We start from the raw sequence: 21,281 nt of genomic DNA on the forward strand, positions 1-21,281 counted from the left end.
ATGCACTACCTTCCCTGATTTATTCTTTTGCCAAACTGGGATGAACAATTTTTGTAGTTCACCCATGCAGTCTTTAAATGTCTTCCATTGCATATCCACCGTCAACCCTTTTAGAATTAATTGCCAGTCAATCTTGGCCAATTCACGTCTCATACCCTCAAAGTTACCTTTCTTTAAGTTCAGAACCATTGTTTCTGAATTAACAATGTCACTCTCCATCCTAATGAAGAACTCAACCATATTATGGTCACTCTTGCCCAAGGGGGCACGTACAACAAGACTGCTAACTAACCCTTCCTCATTACTCAATACCCAGTCTAAAATAGCCTGCTCTCTCGTTGGTTCCTCTACATGTTGATTTAGATAACTATCCCGCATACATTCCAAGAAATCCTCTTCCTCAGCACCCCTGCCAATTTGATTCACCCAATCTATATGTAGATTGAAGTCACCCTTATAACGGTTTTGCCTTTGTCGCACGCATTTCTAATTTCCTGTTTGATACCATCTCCAACTTCACTACTACTGTTAGGTGGCCTGTACACAACACCCACCAGCGTTTTCTGCCCCTTAGTGTTTCGCAGCTCTACCCATACCGATTCCACATCCTGCAAACTAATGTCCTTCCTTTCCATTGCGTTAATCTCCTCTCTAATCAGCAACGCTACCCCACCTCCTTTTCCTTTGTCTCTATCCCTCCTGAATATTGAATATCCCTGGATGTTCAGCTCCCAGCCTTGGTCACCCTGGAGCCATGTCTCCGTGATCCCAACTATATCATAGTCATTAATAGCTATCTGCACATTCAACTCATCCACCTTATTACGAATGCTCCTTGCATTGAGACACAAAGCCTTCAGGCTTGTTTTTACAACACTCTTACCCCTTATACAATTTTATACATGGCGGATGTGAGGCTCAAGGGAGAGGGTGGAATCAAAGATCACGCCAAGGTTGCGGGCCTGGGGAGATGGGGAGACAGTGGTGCCGTCGATGGTGAGAGTGGGGTTATTGATTTTGCTGAGTGTGGATTTGGAGCCTATGAGGAGGAATTCTGTCTTATCGCTGTTGATTTTGAGGAAGTGTGTAGGTCAATGCTTGATAAACCTCAGATGGTCTGTCCGGTTTTATTCGTTCTCTGTGTGAACAAATAACAGATAGTAAAACTGAATGATTTAGTGGGTCATTTCGAAGGGCATTGGTGGTTGAGTGTAGGGTAAGGATGGCAGATTGATCAAGATTAGTGAACTCAAGATTCAAGATTCAAGAGAGTTTATTGTCATGTGTCCCTGATAGGACAATGAAATTCTTGCTTTGCTTCAGCACAACAGAACATAGTAGGCATTGACTACAGAACAGATCAGTGTGTCCATATACCATTATATAAATATATACACACATGCATAAATAAACTGATAAAGTGCAAATGACAGATAATGGGCTATTAATGTTCAGAGTTTTGTCCGAGCCAAGTTTAATAGCCTGATGGCTGTGGGGAAGTAGCTATTCCTGAACCTGGTCGTTGCAATCTTCAGGCTCCTGTACCTTCTACCTGAAGGTAGCAGGGAGATGAGTGTGTGGCCAGGATGGTGTGGGTCCTTGATGACACTGCCAGCCTTTTTGAGGCAGCGACTGCAATAGATCCCCTCGATAGAGGGGAGGTCAGAGCCAATGATGGACTGGGCAGTGGCAGTGGGCACTGGGCAGTGTTTACTACTTTTTGTAGTCTTTTCCTCTCCAGGGCGCTCAAGTTGCCGAACCAAGCCACGATGCAACCGGTCAGCATGCTCTCTAGTGTGCACCTGTAGAAGTTAGAGAGGGTCCTCCTTGACAAACCGACTCTCCGTAATCTTCTCAGGAAGTAGAGGCTCTGAATAGATCTTTACGACAATTGAGTCTTCATGGTAAGGCTAGTTGTTTTTCTCACAAATTATTGGTTGAATTTAAATTGCAGTAGGATTTGAACCGAGGTCATCGTATTGTTTTATCCAGTAATTTTACTGTCACAACACTCGGTAACATTTAAGAATATATTTAAAGAAAGAAACTATTTAGTTTATTTTTCTTTCTTTCCCATTAATATAATTTGCTATTAAATTCTGACATAAGACAAGGATAATTAAATTGAGCAAATGTATCAAACACAATGCCAAGATGTGCTTTCAGATCAAATGTCAATGCAACATGTTAGAAAGCATCAACATTCCTGACATGAAATGAATCCAACTCTGAAGGACGTGCTTATGTACTTAAAATAGCTCCATTCTCTTGGCGACTATGTATTACAAGTAGCGGATAGATGTGTCTTTTTGCGCCTGTTAATAACAAGGGTTTTTTTCCCCATGATTCTAAACTGAATGCCTGAGGAGTTGCACCATAAGTTTGAGAAAGGGTCTGTTTTTATTGGCTTCTCTGTTTTCCACCCCCTGTTGTAAGGTAACTTAGTTTATCCCAATATGGCTGTCCTCGTGAGTAAAAAAGATGTGAAACTTGACAAGATGACTTCGAAGTGATGGATTTTAATGGCAAGCCAATTATCTTCTGCGAATATGTGAGTGTTTTTTGTTACCAGCTAGATTACAGTTCAGCTGTATGTAAATGCTAGCTCCTAATAGAACACGAATGCCACAACAATTACAGTGTAAATAGATGTAGCAGGGAGACCACTGGTTTGTAGCTTTTCACTGTGCAGCAATTTAACTTACTGTAGCAGATTGTGAGTGTGAAGCAACATATGCAATGGAATTAGCTTGTACGATAACGTGCCTGTCTTTTGGTGAAAATAGGAAGATGATTTCACCTTAGGAGATGCTTATGGTGAAGGCCATCAGCTGGTCCTAGGAAATGATGGGATTTTTCTTCTGTCCTTTTTCAGTAAGTGTATTTCAAATTGATTTCCTATAGAAGCTAATTTGCAAAGCCTTTTTCAAATTGATGTAATTTAAAAGGAATTGGTGTCAACGTGGCTATTAAAACACCTCGGGCTGTGAGTTTATATATATATATCACATTTACAGAAGCCCAGCAGCAGCTTGAATTAACTGCATTTAAAGATTTGGACAATTGCTAGGAATTTAAATATTAATCTGGTTTTGCTATATCCAAAATGACTTACTCGCCTAAAGCTTTGCATTTAATGAATGATATCCGGTACAGCATGAAACACTGATAGATGTGCTACCTTTCAAAATCTCTTTTTATTTTTGTGTTCCTACTATAGTTCTCATTCAGACATTTCATGTAGTTTGTATATGCTCTAGATAGAATTTTACAAATGGACAACTTGTCAAAAATGACAGTGAACTTGAGTAATATCTGTATCACTTTCTGAATCTTTGAATCTTCATGTTCAGCATGAAGTGTCCAAGTTCCACAGCTAAGCACATCATGACTGATCTATCTTTCCCTCTCAAACCCATTCTCCTGCCTTTTCCCCTTAACTCCTGACACCCTTACCAATCATACATCTGTCAATCTCTGCCTTAAAAATACCCAAATAACCATATAATAACCATATAACATTTACAGCACGGAAACAGGCCATCTCGGCCCTTCTAGTCCGTGCCGAACACTTACTCTCCCCTAGTCCCATCTACCTGCACTCAGACCATAACCCTCCATTCCTTTCCCGTCCATATACCTATCCAATTTATTTTTAAATGATAAAATCGAACCTGCCTCCACCATTTCCACTGGAAGCTCATTCCACACAGCTACCACTCTCTGAGTAAAGAAGTTCCCCCTCATGTTACCCCTAAACTTCTGTCCCTTAATTCTCAAGTCATGTCCTCTTGTTTGAATCTTCCCTACTCTCAATGGGAAAAGCTTATCCACGTCAACTCTGTCTATCCCTCTCATCATTTTAAAGACCTCTATCAAGTCCCCCCTTAACCTTCTGCGCTCCAAAGAATAAAGACCTAACTTGTAAAACCTTTCTCTGTAACTTAGTTGCTGAAACCCAGGCAACATTCTAGTAAATCTCCTCTGTACTCTCTCTATTTTGTTGACATCCTTCCTATAATTAGGCAACCAAAATTGTACACCATACTCCATAATTGGCCTCACCAATGCCTTGTACAATTTTAACATTACATCCCAACTTCTATACTCAATGCTGGTTGCATTGCAGAAAAAGTGCACATGGTTACTTTTCTTGGCAAGGAACCATTAATAAAACTCTGATAATTCAATACCTGAATAATTGGAAATGCAGATGATTCAGCACCTGACTCACTGTATAAATTCCTCCTCATCTCCTTTTGGATTTCTAAAGAGGTTTATTCCCCGTTCCATGTTACCAACAGGTCCAGCCATAAGGTTGAACAATGTTCTCCCTAGCACAGTATACCATGGCCACTCAGTTTCCCAAAGTACCATGCCAATGCTTTGTTCAATGACACATCGGGTTGTCGTATGGATTTCATTATTTCACTCTTGGGCCTCAGTGTGGATGTCATCAAGCACGTTTGAAGTGGGGATCACTCCTGTCTAATTAGCCGGCTGGTTAAGCTGCCTGGAGATAGTGAATCAGTGCAGGGTGAGAACATCATGACAGCAGTCTGGGAATATTCTTCACATCTATATAAACATCCTGTGCTTAGACACGACTTACTCTGCTGGAGTGGAACCCCTAGCGACTGCTAGTAGATGCCACAAGAGATACCCACTTAAAATGTGCTTGATGAAACCCCCAATGGAGACCCATGTGATGTAATGAAATCTATAATGACAACTAGATGTGTCCCTGAGCAATACAATGGCATGCTTGAGATGTGTTTTCGGAACGGGATTTGGATCTCGTGGTGCCTTTCCGTATGCACCAGGCAGAGTACCAGGAGAAGCGAGAGAAATCCAAGCACAACACTCATTTTGGCTGGTTGCATTGCAGAAAAAGTGCACAATTACTTTTCTTGGCAAGGAACCATAAAAAAAACTCTGATCATTCAATACCTGAATAATTGGAAATGCAGATGATTCAGCACCCGGCTTACTGGATAAGGTATGATGTCCTTCTTTCCCACTTGGCAGGGTCCTAGTTCCAGAACTTCCTCAAGGCCCCAGTTCCAAAGTCAGTGGATATTTTTAAGGCAGAGATAGACAAATTTGTGATGAGAACGGGTGTCAAGGGTTATGAGGAGAAGGCAGGAAAATGGGATTAGGAAGCAGAAATCAGCCATGATTGAATGGCGGGGTAGACTCGATGGGCTGAATGGCTAATTCTACTCCTATAACTTGTTCCAGATTCTCCAATACTATACTTCTAGCTATCCTTTTCAACTCACCGAGACCCTGGTTCATGCATTATCTTTAAACCTGTGCTTCCTTCAACTTACATTTGAGAAAAAAATCTGAAATAAGTAAATTAAATTTATGTTGAATATTAGTAGTAACTAGACCAAGTGAGAACCCGTTGGGTTCCTGTCACACGGGAGGGCAGGTCCCCAAACGCAATATTCCACCACTCACCCATAGCCCCCAACTGTGCAGGCGCGGCTGATGGGGGCCCGTTGTGACGCCAGAGATCCTCGTTGTGACGCGAGTCATGGCAACCCTCCCCAAGTGCTCCTAGCCATCCCTCTTCCTACCCCTATCCTCCTCCATTCCCCCTCATCCCCAGCAGTTCTCCCCCTCCTCTTCACCCCCCTCTTTTTTCCACTAGACTCCTCCCCTCCCCCACTTCCTCCCTCACCTCTCCCTCCCTCTCCTTTCCCCTACCCTCAGTCACTCCCTCCCTCCCTTCATAATCTCTCTCCCCTCCCTTACCTCCTTGATGCCATTGTGAGGTGGAACGCTGCTGTGTTTTTTAAAACAGAGGGGTTTTAATTGTAAGTGAGATCCCATTGTCATGTCATTGTGGGGTGAAACACTGCTGATGGGCAGTTTATGTAAATGAGATCCCATTGTGATGTCATAAGCTGCTAACTGCCAGCGCAGATGGGAGAGTTTTTGTCAAAGTGGTTATTGTAAAGTTTAAAATGTGAATAACTTGTAAAATATACCATCAATCTGAACAAAACTTGATACACCACACCACATAACAATGGTGAGTAAGGTGGTCCAACATTTTTAGCACTATCGTGTACTGTTTTGGTGTAATTTCAGGATCACTCTTACAGACAGACAATAGCAAACAAGATGAGAGTTTTAGTAATATATATTAGACCAAGTGGGACCCATTGGGTCCCTGTCACACGGGAGGGCTGGTCCCTGCACGCAATGTTCCACCAATTACCCATAGCCTCCAACTGTGCAAGCACGACTGACGGGTTTCTGTTACGATGCCAGAAATCCCGGTTGTGATGTGATTCACGACAACCGTCCCCAAGTGTGCATCGCCATCCATCCCTCTTCCTACCTCTATTGTCCTCCATTCCCCCTCATCCCCAGCACTTCCTCCCCCTCCTCTTCACCCTCCCTCTTCTTTCCCCTCTCCTATTCCCCTCCCCACTGCATCCCTCAGCTCTCCCTCCCTCTCCTTTCCCCTACCCTCAGTCACTCCCTTCCTCCCTCCATAACCCCTCTCCCCTCCCTACTCCCCTTGACGTCATTGTTGGCTGGAAGCTGCTGTGTTTTTTAAAACAGAATTTTTAAAATTGTTATTGAGATCTCATTGTGATGTAATTGTGGGGCAGTTTATGTAAATGAGATCCCATTGTGAGGTCATATGCTGCTAACTGCTAGTGCAGATGCAAGAGATTTTTGTAAAAGCAGTTTTTGTAAAGTTTAAAATGTGAATAAAGTAAAATATACCATTAATCTAAATGAAACTTGATACAATACACCGCAGGAGTAAGGTGGGCCAAAAATTGTAGTGCTATCGTGTACCGTTTTGGTGTAATTTCTGGATCACACTCACCGACAGACATTCGGAGAGTTCACAGACATAATAATAAACAATATGAGAGTTTTAGTAATATACTAGACTAAGTGGGACCCGTTGTGTCCTATGTTCACACAGGAGGGCTTGTTCCCCCAACGCAATATTCCACCTCTCCACCAATTCCAATATTGATGGCCAGTGGGGGGGAGGGGGGGGGGGTTTCTGGAGCGCTAGTATGGGTGTTATGGGCTAAAGGGACTGGTTTCCAGAGGGCTAGTATGGACATTGTGCGCCAAATGGATTCTTGGGCTGGCAGCTCAGTCACTCAGGCCTGGTGGGCTGACAGCTCTGTCACTCAGGCCTGGTGAGCTGGTAGCTCAGAAACTGCCAGAAATTCTGTCCAAAACAGGTGAGAGACTCTGTGAGAGAGAAGGTGGAGGATCAATTTTAGAGCTTTTTCATGTTTTTCTGCAGATCACAGCAATGAAGGAGGAAAGTCTATCCTGGCCTGGATCTCACAGGGAGCAAATGATGGGAGGGAGAAAAATACGGGGATGAGGTTTAATACTTGCAGAGGGAATACTTACTGGTTGGCCGATGGGGCTCCTGGGCTAGTACAGGCCTGATAGGCCGATGGGGCTCTTTAAAAATAAATTGGAGTGAAATATCAGTGAAAGGCACTTTTTCTGGACTTTTCCCGGCCTGGCACGGGCCTTTTGGGCCAAAATGCTCTTCCTGGGCTAATACGGGCATTTTGGACTAAAGGGACTGGTTTCTTGGCTAATAGGGGCCTTGTGGGCCAAAATACCTGGTTTCAAGCAGGCCAAACAACTCATTTCATTTCATTTCCAATTGCATTGCAGTTTCAAGCACAGGGCAGGCTAAACAGCTCATTGCATTTTCATTTCACTTCCATTGCATTGCACTTTCAAGCACAGGGCAGGCTCAAACCAAACAGCTCATTGCATTTTCACTACATTTCCATTGCCATTGCAGTTTCAAGCACATGGCAGGCTCAAGCCAAACAGATAGCATTTTCACTTCATTTCCATTGCCATTGCACTTTCAAGCACAGGGCAGGCCCAAGCCAAACAGCTCATTGCATTTTCACTTCATTTCCATTGCCTTTGCAGTTACAAGCATGGGGCAGGCCAAACAACTTATTTCATTTTCATTAAGGGCTAACAAATCATTTATTCAAGTACATTGCATACTCACAGTGTTCTGTAGTTTCCCAGCTCAGACAGAGAGTCATGATCACTCCCTCGCCATCTTGCAGACACACTGAGCCACGCCCACACTTCTGCGTTTTACAGTCCCTCCCCCTCCCACCAGAAGGGGCGTGGCCTTCATGGCGGTGATTGGCAGAAGAGAGAATCTCAAGATTTTTTAAACACTAATATCTCTTTTATTTTTCATAGATGGGAAAAATCTTTGGGGCCTGCACGGAGAACTCTGAGTAAGATGGCCAAAAAATCACAGCTATATGTTGTAGTGTTTTTTCTAAAATCAGAGCACAGTGCAGAGTTAAAAACAGGAAGTGGTCAAGATGACACTTTTAATTATATAGATACTAGATCAAGTGGGACCCGTTGGGTCTCTGTCACATGGGAGGCCTGGTCCCCCAACGCAACCCGTTCCCCAAGGCAATATTCCACCACTCACCCATTCCCCCAATGCAACCCGTTCCCCCAATGCAATATTCCACCACTCACCCATTGCCCCCAACTACGTAGAGGCTACTCATTTCCCCTTATTCACCCTCCCTCATTTTAAACTTTTTAAAAATGCTTGCTAGGGCTGGCAGGACTCAGTGTCCTGGGATAGCAACATTGTAGCGAGCGGGGCTACAATCTCATTGTGATGTCATAGCTGTAAGTGCGAATGCTGAGCAAAGAAATCTTTCTCAAATTGGGGTTTTGTAAAGTAAAAAATGTGAATACACATTCATAGAAACAAACAGACAGACAGACAGACAGACAGACAGACAGACAGACAGACAGACAGACAGACAGACAGACAGACAGACAGACAGACAGACAGACAGACAGACAGACAGGCAGGCAGGCAGACAGATGGATCCAAAAATCCAAAATCACAAGTGTGTTAGATTATCAGGGCTTTATTGAATATTTGTAGATGGCTTCATGTGAAATTCTGAAAACTTCTCCAGCAGATGGCAGAGACAGTGTCATTGAGGACAAACACTCAACCACTTCCTCATTGCATTTACCCATCATCTTCAGTGTGAAAAAGTTGCCCCTCAGGTTCCCATTAAATATTTCCCCTCTCACTGTAAACCCATGCCCTCTAGTTCTTAATTCTCCTATTCTGGAAAAAGAATTAATAATTAAACATGTTAAAATAAAGTGCAGTGAAATGAATTTGCCAGCAGCGGTACAATCAAAAAAGAACACGCAATACACAATAAAATTTAACACAAACATCCACCACAGCATTCTTCACTGTGGTGGAAGGCACAAAGTACAGTCAGTCCTCCTCCATTGTTCCCTCATGGTCGGGGCCATGAACCTCCGCAGTCGCTGCTGCGGGCGGCCAGATGTACAGGCGTTCTCATTGGGACGGTAAGTCCTGAATCGGCGCTTCCCTACCAGAGACAGCAGCTTCAGGATGTTGTAGGCCGCAGACCGGTGGTTGGAGCTCTTCTTCAGGGATCCCCGGCGAGGGATCCCACTCCGGATGTTAAGTCCACGCCGCGCCTAGAAGTTCCGCAGACCGCGGCTTCAGGATGCTATTGGCCGCGGGCCGGCGGTCGGAGCTCTTCTCCAGCGATCTCTAACGAGGGGTCCCAGGTTCCGGACAACGTGCCCGCGGCTAGAAACTCAGCAGACCGCGGCCTCAGGATGTTATAAGCCGTGGGCCAGCGATCGGAGCACTCCCTTCTGGCGACCCCCGGCAAGGGCTCGCCTGCTCCGCGATGAGAAGTCCACGCTGCGCCCGCTGCTGAAACTCTGGGCCCGACTCCGGGAAAGGCCGCTCCAATTCACGGTGTTAGGCCGCGAGGGCAGCGACTTGGAAAAAGTTGCCTCTCCGTGGAGGAAGCGACCAAAAGCGGTTCTCCCCTTACCCCCCCCCTCACCACTCCCCACACAAGACATACCAAGAGACATTAAAACGCACATTTGGACACAATTAAAAAAAACAAAAAAAGTAAAAATTACGAAACGCTGCTGGCAGGGCAACCGACTCGAGGCGCCCCCACCGACTATACCTCCTTGACTCATTTACCTCCTTGGCTGACAATCCCCATTGAAATCAGTGGGACCTCAAATCCAGCAGATATCAACCTGATATTTCAACAGTTTCAATAGTAGCATTCAGGCAAAAACCGACAAGATCCAGCCTGCTAACTCTATTTTGCTCTGTTAACCTTTTTTTCTAAATTTCTGCATTGCACTAGAATTTAAGCTTATACTCCAGTCCAATATCTAGTGAGTGTGATACTGTAAGGGATGTCATCCAAGTGGGGGCGCTGCAAGTTGGCTGCCCTGCCAGCAGCGTGTTCGTTATTTCTACTTTTTTTGTTTTTCTTGGTTTATCTAATTGTTTGTTTTTAGCGTTTCTCGGTGTGTCTTGTGTTGGGGTGGTGAGGCGGAAACGATGGAAACTGTTCTTCAGTCACCCTTGATGGAGAGGCGACTTTTTTCCATGTCGCTTCTCCGCCTCCCCTCTCATGGCCTAACAGCTTCGATTGGAGGGGCTTTCCCCGGAGTAGGGCCCGGAGCTTCAGCAGCGGGCGCAGTGTTGACTTACTTTCCGGAGTCTGGGATCCCTTGCCGGGGATCGCCGAAGAAGAGCTCCGACCGCCGGCCTGCGGCCTATGACATCATGAGGCCACGGTGTCCGGTGAGAAAGTGCCGATTCGGGCATCCTGAGGCCGCGGTGTCCGGTAGGAAAGTGCCGATTCGGGCGCTCCGGGCCATGTTCGACAGTCCCGACGTCGGAGTTTAGATCATCCCGATGAGAGGGCCAGTACATCCAGCCATCTGTAGTGGCGTCTACAGAGGGTTTATGGCCCCGACCACGGATGAACAAGGGAGGAGGACTGGCTGAACTTTGTTGCCTTCCACCACAGTGAAGAATGCGGTCTGCCAATGGGCCCTCTTAGAGTAACCTTGTTTTAAAACCGTTACTCCATGAGTAAGTCCCAGCTTGGAGTTGGGATCTTAGTTCAAGTGAGATTGGGCTGCGTAATGGTACTGACCTCAACTGCTACCTATTTACCTAATTGCAGCCTACCCTGGTCCTAACCTCCTAATTATCCCTGTTTTGTTAGTTCCCGTTCCATTGTCCCACTATCTCCCAAATGTACTGTTGAACATTGGAGTATTACCCTCCAGGCCCTCAAACCAAGGCCTATCCTTGAACTTAAATTAAACTTTCTTATGAATGCCTCCTCTAGTTCCAATGAATGACAAGGTCAATATCTAGTCAATAACACATGCTGTACATAGATGCCTTCCAGACTTACATCAGTAACCAGAATTCTAATGTTTATTGGTATGTCCTTAAAGGGACATTTGAGAACTCTATGAATTTAACTTTTTTTCTTCAAAAGAAATTTTAGCGTTAACATTGGACATGAAATTGGTCAGAAATCTAAGCTAGAAGCTAGAAGCAAACTACAAAGTGCTAGTGAAATAAGTGGGTCAAGATGCATTAGCAGAGGAAATGGACAGGGGACACTTTGTTGGCCATCCCCTCCACAGATGTTGCCTGACTCACTGAGTTCCTCCAGCACTCCGTGTTTTTCTCAAGATTCGAGCACATGCAATACTTTTTGTAAATTATAACCTTGGTTCTATTGTTTAGTTTAGTTTACAGATACAGAACGGAAACAGGCCCTTCGGCCCCACGAGTCCTCACCGACTAGCGATTCCCGCACATTAACATTTTCCTGCACACACTCGGGACAAATTACACATACACCAAGCCAATTAACCTACATACCTGTATGTCTTTAGAGTGCGGGAGGAAGCTGAAGATCTCGGAGAAAACCCGCGTGGTCACGAGGAGAACGTACAAACTCCGTACAGACAGCACCCGTAGTTGGGATCGAACCTGGGTCTCCGGAGCTGCAAGCGCTCTAAGGCAGCAACTCTATCGCTGCACCACCGTGCCACAAAGTACAAATTCTATGTCCTAACTAATTTCTGCCAACATGAACATTAATGCAAGAAAGTGCTAAGAGCAATGATTGTCCTTCAGTTAACTCTTCAAATATAATTTATATTTTAATTTTGTTTGGTTTTAGTTGCTTTCGTATTTAACTGGATTGGATTCTTTTTATCCTTCTGCTCAACCAATACCATTGCAGGGAGATATGGTGCCATTTCTGGGTTTGGATTGTCCCTTACGAAGTGGATTCTCATTGTTAGGGTAAGTATTCATTATCTGTGACATGGACATAAATCGTCTAAAAAATGTTTACCCCTGTTGTTCTTGAGAATGTGGAGTTGTATGGAGGACATTGGGAGTATTCATATGTTAATACCGAAACCGAAAAGTGGTGTCAAAACACAAACCATGCATGTTTGCCCCTTGGGAAAATCATGGATTTTAGCTGGGAATTGTGTTTTGCAGCCAGAAAACTTGAAAATACTGGATTGCAAAATGTCCATCAGCTTCTGGGTGCAAGGTGCTTTTAACTGAATATGCCTAAAGTCCAAGAGCATTGTGATCCTTCTCTGCGCAAGCAACGTGGTATGGTACGGTGTCCCAATTGAAAGGAATTTTTTTTCATCATAGTGTTCAATACTTGAGTGGATGGGTGGGACAAGGTTGGGAGGGGCTGATAATCAGATATTGTTGATGGTCAACATTAACAATGAACATGGACATCAGCATCAATGAACATCAGCAATGTACAATGCAGGAACTGGCCCTTTGGCCCATCGTTTGTGCGATGCCCATAACGCCAATGCGAACTATGCCAATTTCAGTCCATGCCCATCCCATTAGGGGGAGCATGGTGGTGCAGCGGTAGAGTTGCTGCCTTTACAGTGCCAGATGTTTGATCATATTGGGTTTGATCCTGACTATAGGCGCTGTTTGTACGTTCTCCCCGTGACTGCATGGGTTTTCCCCGGTTGCTCCGATTTCCTCCCACACTCCAAAGATGTACAGATCAAATTGTACGGGGGCTCCAACGTCAAGACCCGGAGCGCGGCCTTGCATCGCCCGGCGCGGCCTTAATGGCCGCAGGACTTACCATCGCCCGCCGGGGACTTTGACTTTGGCTTTGACTTTGACTTCGAGAGAGGAATGGAGAGCAGGGGAGAGACAAGACTTTGCCTTCCATCACAGTGAGGAGGAGATTCATTGTGATGGATGTTTGTGTAAATTGTGTTGGTGTGTGTCTTGGTTCTTTTCTTGTTGTATGACTGCAGAAATCAAATTTCGTTGAACTTCATTTGAGGTTCAAATGACAATAAACGGTATTGTATTGTGTTGTATTAAATTGAAAGATAAAGATTTGACTTTGGTAAAGATTGTAAATTGTCCTTAGTGTGTAGGATAGTGTTAGTATAAGGGGTGATCAGCGTGGACTCGGTCAGCTATAGTGCCTAGTTCCACGCTGTTCTCTAAACTAAACTAAACTAAACTAAACTAAACTAAACTAAACTAAACTAAACTAAACTAAACTAAACTAAACTAAACTAAACTAAACTAAACTAAACTACATGCCTCTGGCTAAATGTCTCTTAAATATCACTATTGTCTCTGCTTCCATCTGCAATGTGTTTCGGGCACCTACCATTCTCTGTGTTGAATATTTACCTCACATGGCACCTTTGAACCTTCCCCTCACCTTAAATCCATGCCCTCTGGTACTTCACCATTTCACCTTTGGGGGGGGGGGGGGGGGGGGGGCAAAAGACTACACTTTCTCTACCCCTCATTAATTTCATCTACTTTTATCAGATTGCCCTTTTACCTCTGACGCTCTAACAAAATCAATCCAAGTGTATCCAACAAATGAATCCTAATGCTCTCCAAAGTTAATAAATTGATATCCTACATAGTGATAAATGGATTTCATTTTAATTATCACCTCAAATAATCCGGTGTTCTTCAGAAGTATGCTGAAATGTCACTTCCCTGGCTGGAGGGTCTTAAACCGAGGGGCATAGTTGCCGGAAACAAAAATTGATGTTTAGAATTGGTTTTAAAAGATTTTCATTTTCACTTAGCAGACAGTGAGTCTTTGCACTTCTTTAGTGTTTGGTCATATTCAGTCACTGGATTAATATAGGGATGAAATTGTAGATACGCCAGATATTAATGTAATCAATTGAATAGGGAACTTGAATGGGAGTAATGATTTTCCCAAAAGGCAAAGTGGACTCTGTTGTTAATATTTCTTGTTTCGTTTAATTTAGCTTAGAGATACAGTGTGGAAACAGGCTCTTTGGCCCACCGAGTCCACACCGAACAGCTTAAGGATAAAGGGGAAATCCTTTAGGACCGAGATGAGAAAAACATTTTTCACACAGAGAGTGGTGAATCTCTGGAATTCTCTGCCACAGAAGGTAGTCGAGGCCACAGTTCATTGGCTATATTTAAGAGGGAGTTAGATGTGGCCCTTGTGGCTAAAGGGATCAGGGGGTATGGAGAGAAGGCAGGTACAGGATACAGAGTTGGATGATCAGCCATGATCATATCGAATGGCAGTGTAGGCTCGAAGGGCCGAATGGCCTATTCCTGCACCTATTTTCTATGTTTCTATGTAATCGCCGCACATTAACACTACCCTACACATACAAGGGACAATTTACATTTATACCAAACCAATTAACCTACAACCCTGTACGTCTTTGGAGTGTGGGAGAAAGATTTTGTAGAAAAAACCACGGGGTCACGTATAAACTCCGCACAGAAAGCACCCACAGTCGGGGCAGAACCCAGGACTAGCGCAGCAGGAGATGTAAAGCAGCAACTCTACTGCTGAGCCACCATGCCGCACATGTTTTATGAAAGCGCCTTGGGTGTCAAAAGTCGAGAGTCTAATACAGAATTGTCTTGTAATTCCATACAAACATTTGTATTTTCAGTTCTCTGATTATTTTTTCGGTTATTTTGAGGGGAATCTATGGCTCTGGTGGATTTTTCTGGCTGTCGGTAAGTTATCTTTTAATTTAACTTGATCTGTTTTATTGATTTATTTATTTATTGATCTGTTTTTTTGCTGAAACTCAGTTTGAATAGAGGAATTTTGTTGCATGTTGGACATTTGCAGAGATATATGTGGAAGTGGAAGTAATAGCATTTCTCATTATTAAAAATCATTTCCAATAATGTTAGCAGTCAAACACCAAAATAGTTTTATACATTTTTCTGCTATTTTGATGGAAATGTGAATCAATTAAATTACATTGAATAATGTGTGATTAATATGCAGAGATTAAACATCATACCTATGTTTTATTTACTAATTTATTGAGAGTAATTTCTAGACAATAACTGCTTCCCTCCCCAGATTGTATTGTGTTGCGTAAAGCAGTGATTCCCAACCTGGAGCCATGGCAAATTTCAGGGGGCCCAGAGAAAAGTTTTGGGATTTAGGGGGCCACAGGTTCAATGAAGGGGGCCACAGAGCACCAACCCTGTTGTCTTCTAAATTTCAGTTCTATAAATTTAAATCTATGGAGTTGAAATATTTTTGATGTTTGTGGAATAGAATAAAGGAGAATATATGTGCAATTAATAAACACTGATATTTTTATGGAAGGTATTATAATATTGAAGTACTTTTTTTCAGCTAATAATGTCAGGGAGGGGCACAGAAAAATTAAAAGATCCCAAGGGGGCCATGAGCTAAAAAAGGTTGGGAACCACTGGCGTAAAGGGCCTGTCCCACTTGGGCGACCTAATCCGCGAGTCCAGAAGAGTGCCTTTGACCTTCAAGCTCGAGGGCACTCGCCTGGAATGCCTCGAGCTGGATCTACCGGACACGTTGAAACCGTGAGCTCGATCGATCAAACTGCGAGCTGCATCTACCGACCGCACACACACACACACACACACACACACACACACACACGTACACACACGTACACACACACACACACACACACACACACACACACACACACACACACACACACACACACACACACACACACACACACACACACACACACACACACACACACATCGCGAAGGTGGGGGCCAGGGAAAGCGGCTGACACAGAGTACCGTAAGTCCTTTAGAGAGCGCGGGGGGGGGAGAGAAGGGGGAGAAAAGGGAAACCGAAGGGCTAGAGAAGGGGGGGAGAAGGGGAGAGAAGGAGTGGAGACGTTTTTAAGAAGTTTAATAAAGTTTAGCGGGCATTTTACCTACTGGTAGGTCTTCCTAGGTCAGGAAACTCCAATGAGCCAATCAAAATGCCCAGTCAGTGAAGGAGATTGCCTACGGCTGCCCTCGACTGCCTGTAAGTAAATAGCGAGCCCACTCCATTGCACTACGAGTCAAAAAGACCCATGCCGACCAAATGGTACTCGCGGAAATCTTTTCAATATCCTGATGGATATGGGAAGAATGGTGGGGGATGGTGTCCACATGGATTTTCATGAGGCATTTGATAAAGTCCCCCATGGTAGTCTGATTCGGAAGATTAAGATACACAGGATTAAATATGATTTGGTTGTATGGATTCAGTACTGACTTACTGATAGAAGACAGAGGGTTATGATGGAAGGACAATATTCAGGCTGAATGCCTGTGACCAGTGGAGTTCTGCAGGGATCTATGCAAGAGGGATTTTGGGGAGTCCAGAACCAGGGGCCACAGTTTAAGAATAAGGAGTAAGCCATTTAGAACGGAGACGAGGAAACACTTTTTCTCACAGAGAGTGGTGAGTCTGTGGAATTCTCTGCCTCGGAGGGCGGTGGAGGCAGGTTCTCTGGATGCTTTCAAGAGAGCTAGATAGGGCTCTTAAAAATAGCGGAGTCAGGGGATATGGGAAGAAGGCATGAACGGGGTACTGATTGGGGATGATCAGCCATGATCACATTGAATGGCGGTGCTGGCTCAAAGGGCCAAATGGCCTGCTCCTGCACCTATTGTCTATTGTCTATTGTCCATTGTCTCTAATCTTGTTTTCAAGGGATTATGGAATGTCGAGCTGTTAATTTGGCTGATAACTCCATTTCACATTTTAGCTGAAATTGACTGTTTAACCCTTACACTATAAAGGGGGACAGTTTATAGGAGATGTGCAGGCAAGTTTATGTACACAGAGGGTGGCGGGTGCCTGGAATTCACTGCCGGGAGTGGTAGTTGAGGCAGAGATGATAATTGCAGGGAATGGAGGGATATGGATTATGTGCAGGTAGATAAGAAATAGTCTTGGCATCATGTTCAGCACAGACATTGTGGGCAGAAGGGCCTGTTGTTGTGCTGCATAGTTCTATTGCTGAGTTAGAGTGGGATGACTGGTCACCTGTCACATTTACAGCTGTGCCTGCATCAACCCATATGAGCAGTGTGGCTAACAGCCAATGCATACTCTGAAAATGTTGTAGACTTGTGTCGTGTCTTTTTAACTTGCTTTGATGAATTCAAGCTTGCACACGTTTTATATTTTGTATCACCATATTGAAACTGCAGTGGTTTTTGTTGTATATTACCTGTGATCCCAAAAACTGATTATTTTTATGGCAAAGCATAGAAACATAGAAAATAGGTGCAGGAGGAGGCCATTCGGCCTTTCGAGCCAGCACCGCCATTCATTGTGATCATGGCTGATCGTCCCCAATCAATAACCCGTGCCTGCCTTCTCCCCATATCCCTTGACTCCACTAGCCCCTAGAGCTCTATCTAACTCTCTCTTAAATCCATCCAGTGACTTGGCCTCCACTGCCCTCTGTGGCAGGGAATTCCATATATTCACAACTCTCTGGGTCAAAAAGTTTTTTCTCACCTCAGCCTTAAATGACCTCCCCTGGATAAAGCCCACTGCTTTGCCATAATGATACGGCATCATAGTGGCGCAGCGGTAGAGTTGCTGCCTTACAGTGCCGGAGACCTGGGTTTGATCCTGGCTACAGGTGCTGTCTATGTGGAGTTGGCACATTCTCGCTGTTGTTTTCTCCGGGTGCTCCGGTTTCCTCGCACACTCCAAAGACGTACAGGTTTGCCGGTTAATTGGCTTTGGCAAAATTTGCAAATTGTCCCTAGTGTGTAGGATAGTGCTAGTGTATGGGATGATTGCTGGTTGTCACAGACTCGGTGGTCTGAAGGGCCTATTTACGTGCTGTAACTCTAAAGTCTAAATTAAAGAACAAAATCTTGCTTGAATATGATATTTGTTGTGTGTTCCTCATCGGTTAGGCAAATGTAATGTAGATATAGTGGATGTATTTATTTAAACATGCATTTTGATATTTTTTGACTTGCACAAATTTGGATTAGTTAGATGGTGGGTGTGTAGGAGATTATTGACTCCTCAAGGCTTAGCAAGGCTAAATTGCAGTCTTTCTCAATTACCAGCACAAGTGTAAGACATCCTGCACAGGGAATTAAAAATCAACAGCATGAGTTCATTTTGGCTGGTACTCATGCATAAAAAATTCAAACTAACACCAGATGCTCTCCTCCCTTTTCCTTGATGTCCACGTGTACTGCAACTGTTTAGCCCAAGTAACTAATTAATTGCATCGATTCACTGTTGAGGAGCAGGTAAATACTGCTGCTTTCATTTACTGGCACAATCAAGAAACTGGTAATATTCGAAACTATACATAATGTTCTTAAAAAGGAAACACATTACTTAATAATTAATAATCTGACAACGCTATTGTTTTCAATCCATTTCTGTTTAACTCATTCTTCGTCTTTGATGAGGTTTGTGTTTTTAAGAGAGTTGCCCCCAATATGGATTTTATTGTCTGACTTTAAGTGGTTCAAAGAATGTCCATGCTTTGTTTGTATACATGTAGTGTCAAATGGCTGAAGCTCTCCTTCCCTTTACCACTCATCCTGCATTTTCTTCCATCAGGTTAGATGTCATTTTGTTGGTGTTTATACTCTCAACCTTTCTTCTTTGGAAATGAGCTTGTTCAACAATCCTTTCAATGTTGCCGTTCATTGTATGGGATGCAGGGGCATTCCTGGATAAGCCAGAATAGATGTCTATTTCTGTATTCCCCTGAGAAGATAGTGGTAAGCCACTTCCTTGAACTTCTGTAGTCCAACCGGTGAAGGTGCTTCCCTGGTTCTTGGGCAGGAAGATGCAGGATTTAGGTCCGAGTGCATTTTGAAGTTTAGTGATGTCCTTCTTGGTCTTCTTGGTTCCTTGGTCCTCCAAAATATTCCAAATGGAATTTAAACTGGAGGTGGTGGAGGGAGGACTTAAGCCAGAAAGGGTTTTTGGGAAGAAAGAGCTACCTTAAATTTAGTTGCATCTGGTTGGGTAACTATGGTAGGGTGGAGATTATTCCATGCTTTAATTGTGCTGGGGAAGAACGAATTGCTGTACACATCTGTCTTGGTAGCTGGTATCACAAATTGGATCGAATGCCCTTGTCTGCTCCTAATTGGTTTGGGTCCTTGCGGTCCACATCAAGCCAATCCTGATGCCAGTCTTTCTTTAGCTTGGACCTTTCAGCTGCATCCATTCTACTGTTGCATTGGTAGTAAGCAGTGGTGGGCATGATTCAACATGTCATCCGCTAACCGTTGAAACTGCATTTGTATAATTTTAGTGCAGCTCATTGAACTTCAGTGAATATACTGAATGGGAATTAAATATCAGTCATTCAATGCTCTTACCAACCTGTGCTCTCTCTAGTACACTGCACCTTTCATGACTCTAATAATGCTGATGTTTTGTTGGTGAAGGAACACCTAGTTTATTATAATCACGATGTGTTCAACAATATAGTTTTCCGCTTGTCTTTTTGTCTAATGATGGTATTCACAGTGAAAACAATTGCCCACTGTTTATTGCACATAGTTTGTAGATGAGTAGCAGAATCTGGAGGGGGAGGGGGGGGGGGGGGGGGAGGGGGAGGGGGAGGGGGAGGGGGGGGGGGGGGGTGGATAGAAATGAGGGGAGGATAAGCAGGATTTATGTAGTGCATGTTAGACAATGTGGACTTAGTTGGCCCATGGGGCAATTTTTGTGACATACGACTCTCTGAATCCATGATTGTCAGCTAACTTTTAGCTGACAATCATGTTTGTTCATTGTTCCGGAGTTAGGCACCACCCTATGATTGGGCATTATTTTATGGCAAAAACCTAAAAGATGGTGTAAGTTTAATAAACAAGTTGACATGGGTCACCAGGTTGGTGAACAATTTGTATTTTCCAATTGATCCACTTTTTGCACAGTGGTTGCTTTATCTGTTGTGTCTGGTTAAGAACAAACAAGGCCATTGCCACTTGAGGGCACTGTGGTCATATTTAGAAACCAGCTGATTAATTTGACTGTTGATATTTACATATCAAGAGCCAGCGCACAAAGTTAACATTTAGCATACATTATTAAATTATATTAGTCATAATTTACAATCATAGCCACACTTATGTTTCACATACTACTGTCAGTTTAACATATAATAATAGAATGGCCATTGCTAATCCTTGTCAGAACAAAGTTATAGAAATGTCGTGCAGTACAAGTGATGTGCAAGTATGTAACAATGTTAAAATTTAGATTGAATCATTCTAGGTTGTTTCCAGAGATGATAATGTTAGTAGTTTATCAATATCATTTTGATCTTGCACCTCGTACCTGTGTTGCCGTGGGCGTGTGCTCTGGAGCTGCTCATTTGCTTTGTAATTCAATCTCAGGTAGCTATCAGTCTTCCACTGGGGATTTCTGGATGCTTCATCGTTAAATGTTTTGCCATAAATTTCTTTGAGTGATTGCAATTTCTATCAATTAATTGAAATAAAAAAATTGTTCTTTGGTCTTTAATGGAACTGGAATTGCAATAGGTTTTTCTGCAATTTGGTTAATCCTTTCTGCGACTAAGTTAAAAAATATTTAATATAATTTGAATAAAGACTGTCAGATACATGCTCATAATTCTTAATGATAGACAACTGCTTTGACTCCTCACATCAGTGGAATTTTCACCAAAGCAGCTGAAGGTAAATATCAGAGCCTAGTAAGTACCAAGGTAGGCAATAGACAATAGGTGCAGGAGTAGGCCATTTGGCCCTTCGAGCCAGCACCGCCATTCAATGTGATCATGGGTGATCATCCACAATCAGTACCCTGTTCCTGCCTTCTCCCCATATCCCCTGACTCCGCTATTTTTAAGAGCCCTATCTATCTCTCTCTTGAAAGCATCCAGAGAACCTGCCTCCATCGCCCTCTGAGGCAGAGAATTCCACAGACTCAAACCACTCTGTGAGGAAAAAATGTTTCTTCGTCTCTGTCCTAAATGGCTTACTCCTTATTCTTAAACTGCTGTTAGAAATGCTG

At 43.6% G+C, this 21,281-nt stretch overlaps 1 protein-coding gene across 1 annotated transcript in view; it reads left to right on the plus strand.

The window, feature by feature from the left end:
• The first annotated feature begins 2,461 nt into the window (after positions 1-2,461).
• The window catches only part of LOC116968737 (NEDD4 family-interacting protein 1-like), an 82,286-nt gene continuing 63,466 nt past the window's right edge, over positions 2,462-21,281 (plus strand). The window contains exons 1-4 of the mRNA XM_033015584.1: positions 2,462-2,551; positions 2,787-2,874; positions 12,096-12,220; positions 14,896-14,962. Of these exons, the coding sequence (XP_032871475.1) occupies positions 2,513-2,551; positions 2,787-2,874; positions 12,096-12,220; positions 14,896-14,962 (319 nt within the window). The 5' untranslated portion in view covers positions 2,462-2,512. The remainder of the gene's footprint in view (positions 2,552-2,786; positions 2,875-12,095; positions 12,221-14,895; positions 14,963-21,281) is intronic.

Source organism: Amblyraja radiata, chromosome 1, assembly GCF_010909765.2.
Source record: "Amblyraja radiata isolate CabotCenter1 chromosome 1, sAmbRad1.1.pri, whole genome shotgun sequence".
NCBI lineage: Eukaryota > Metazoa > Chordata > Chondrichthyes > Rajiformes > Rajidae > Amblyraja > Amblyraja radiata.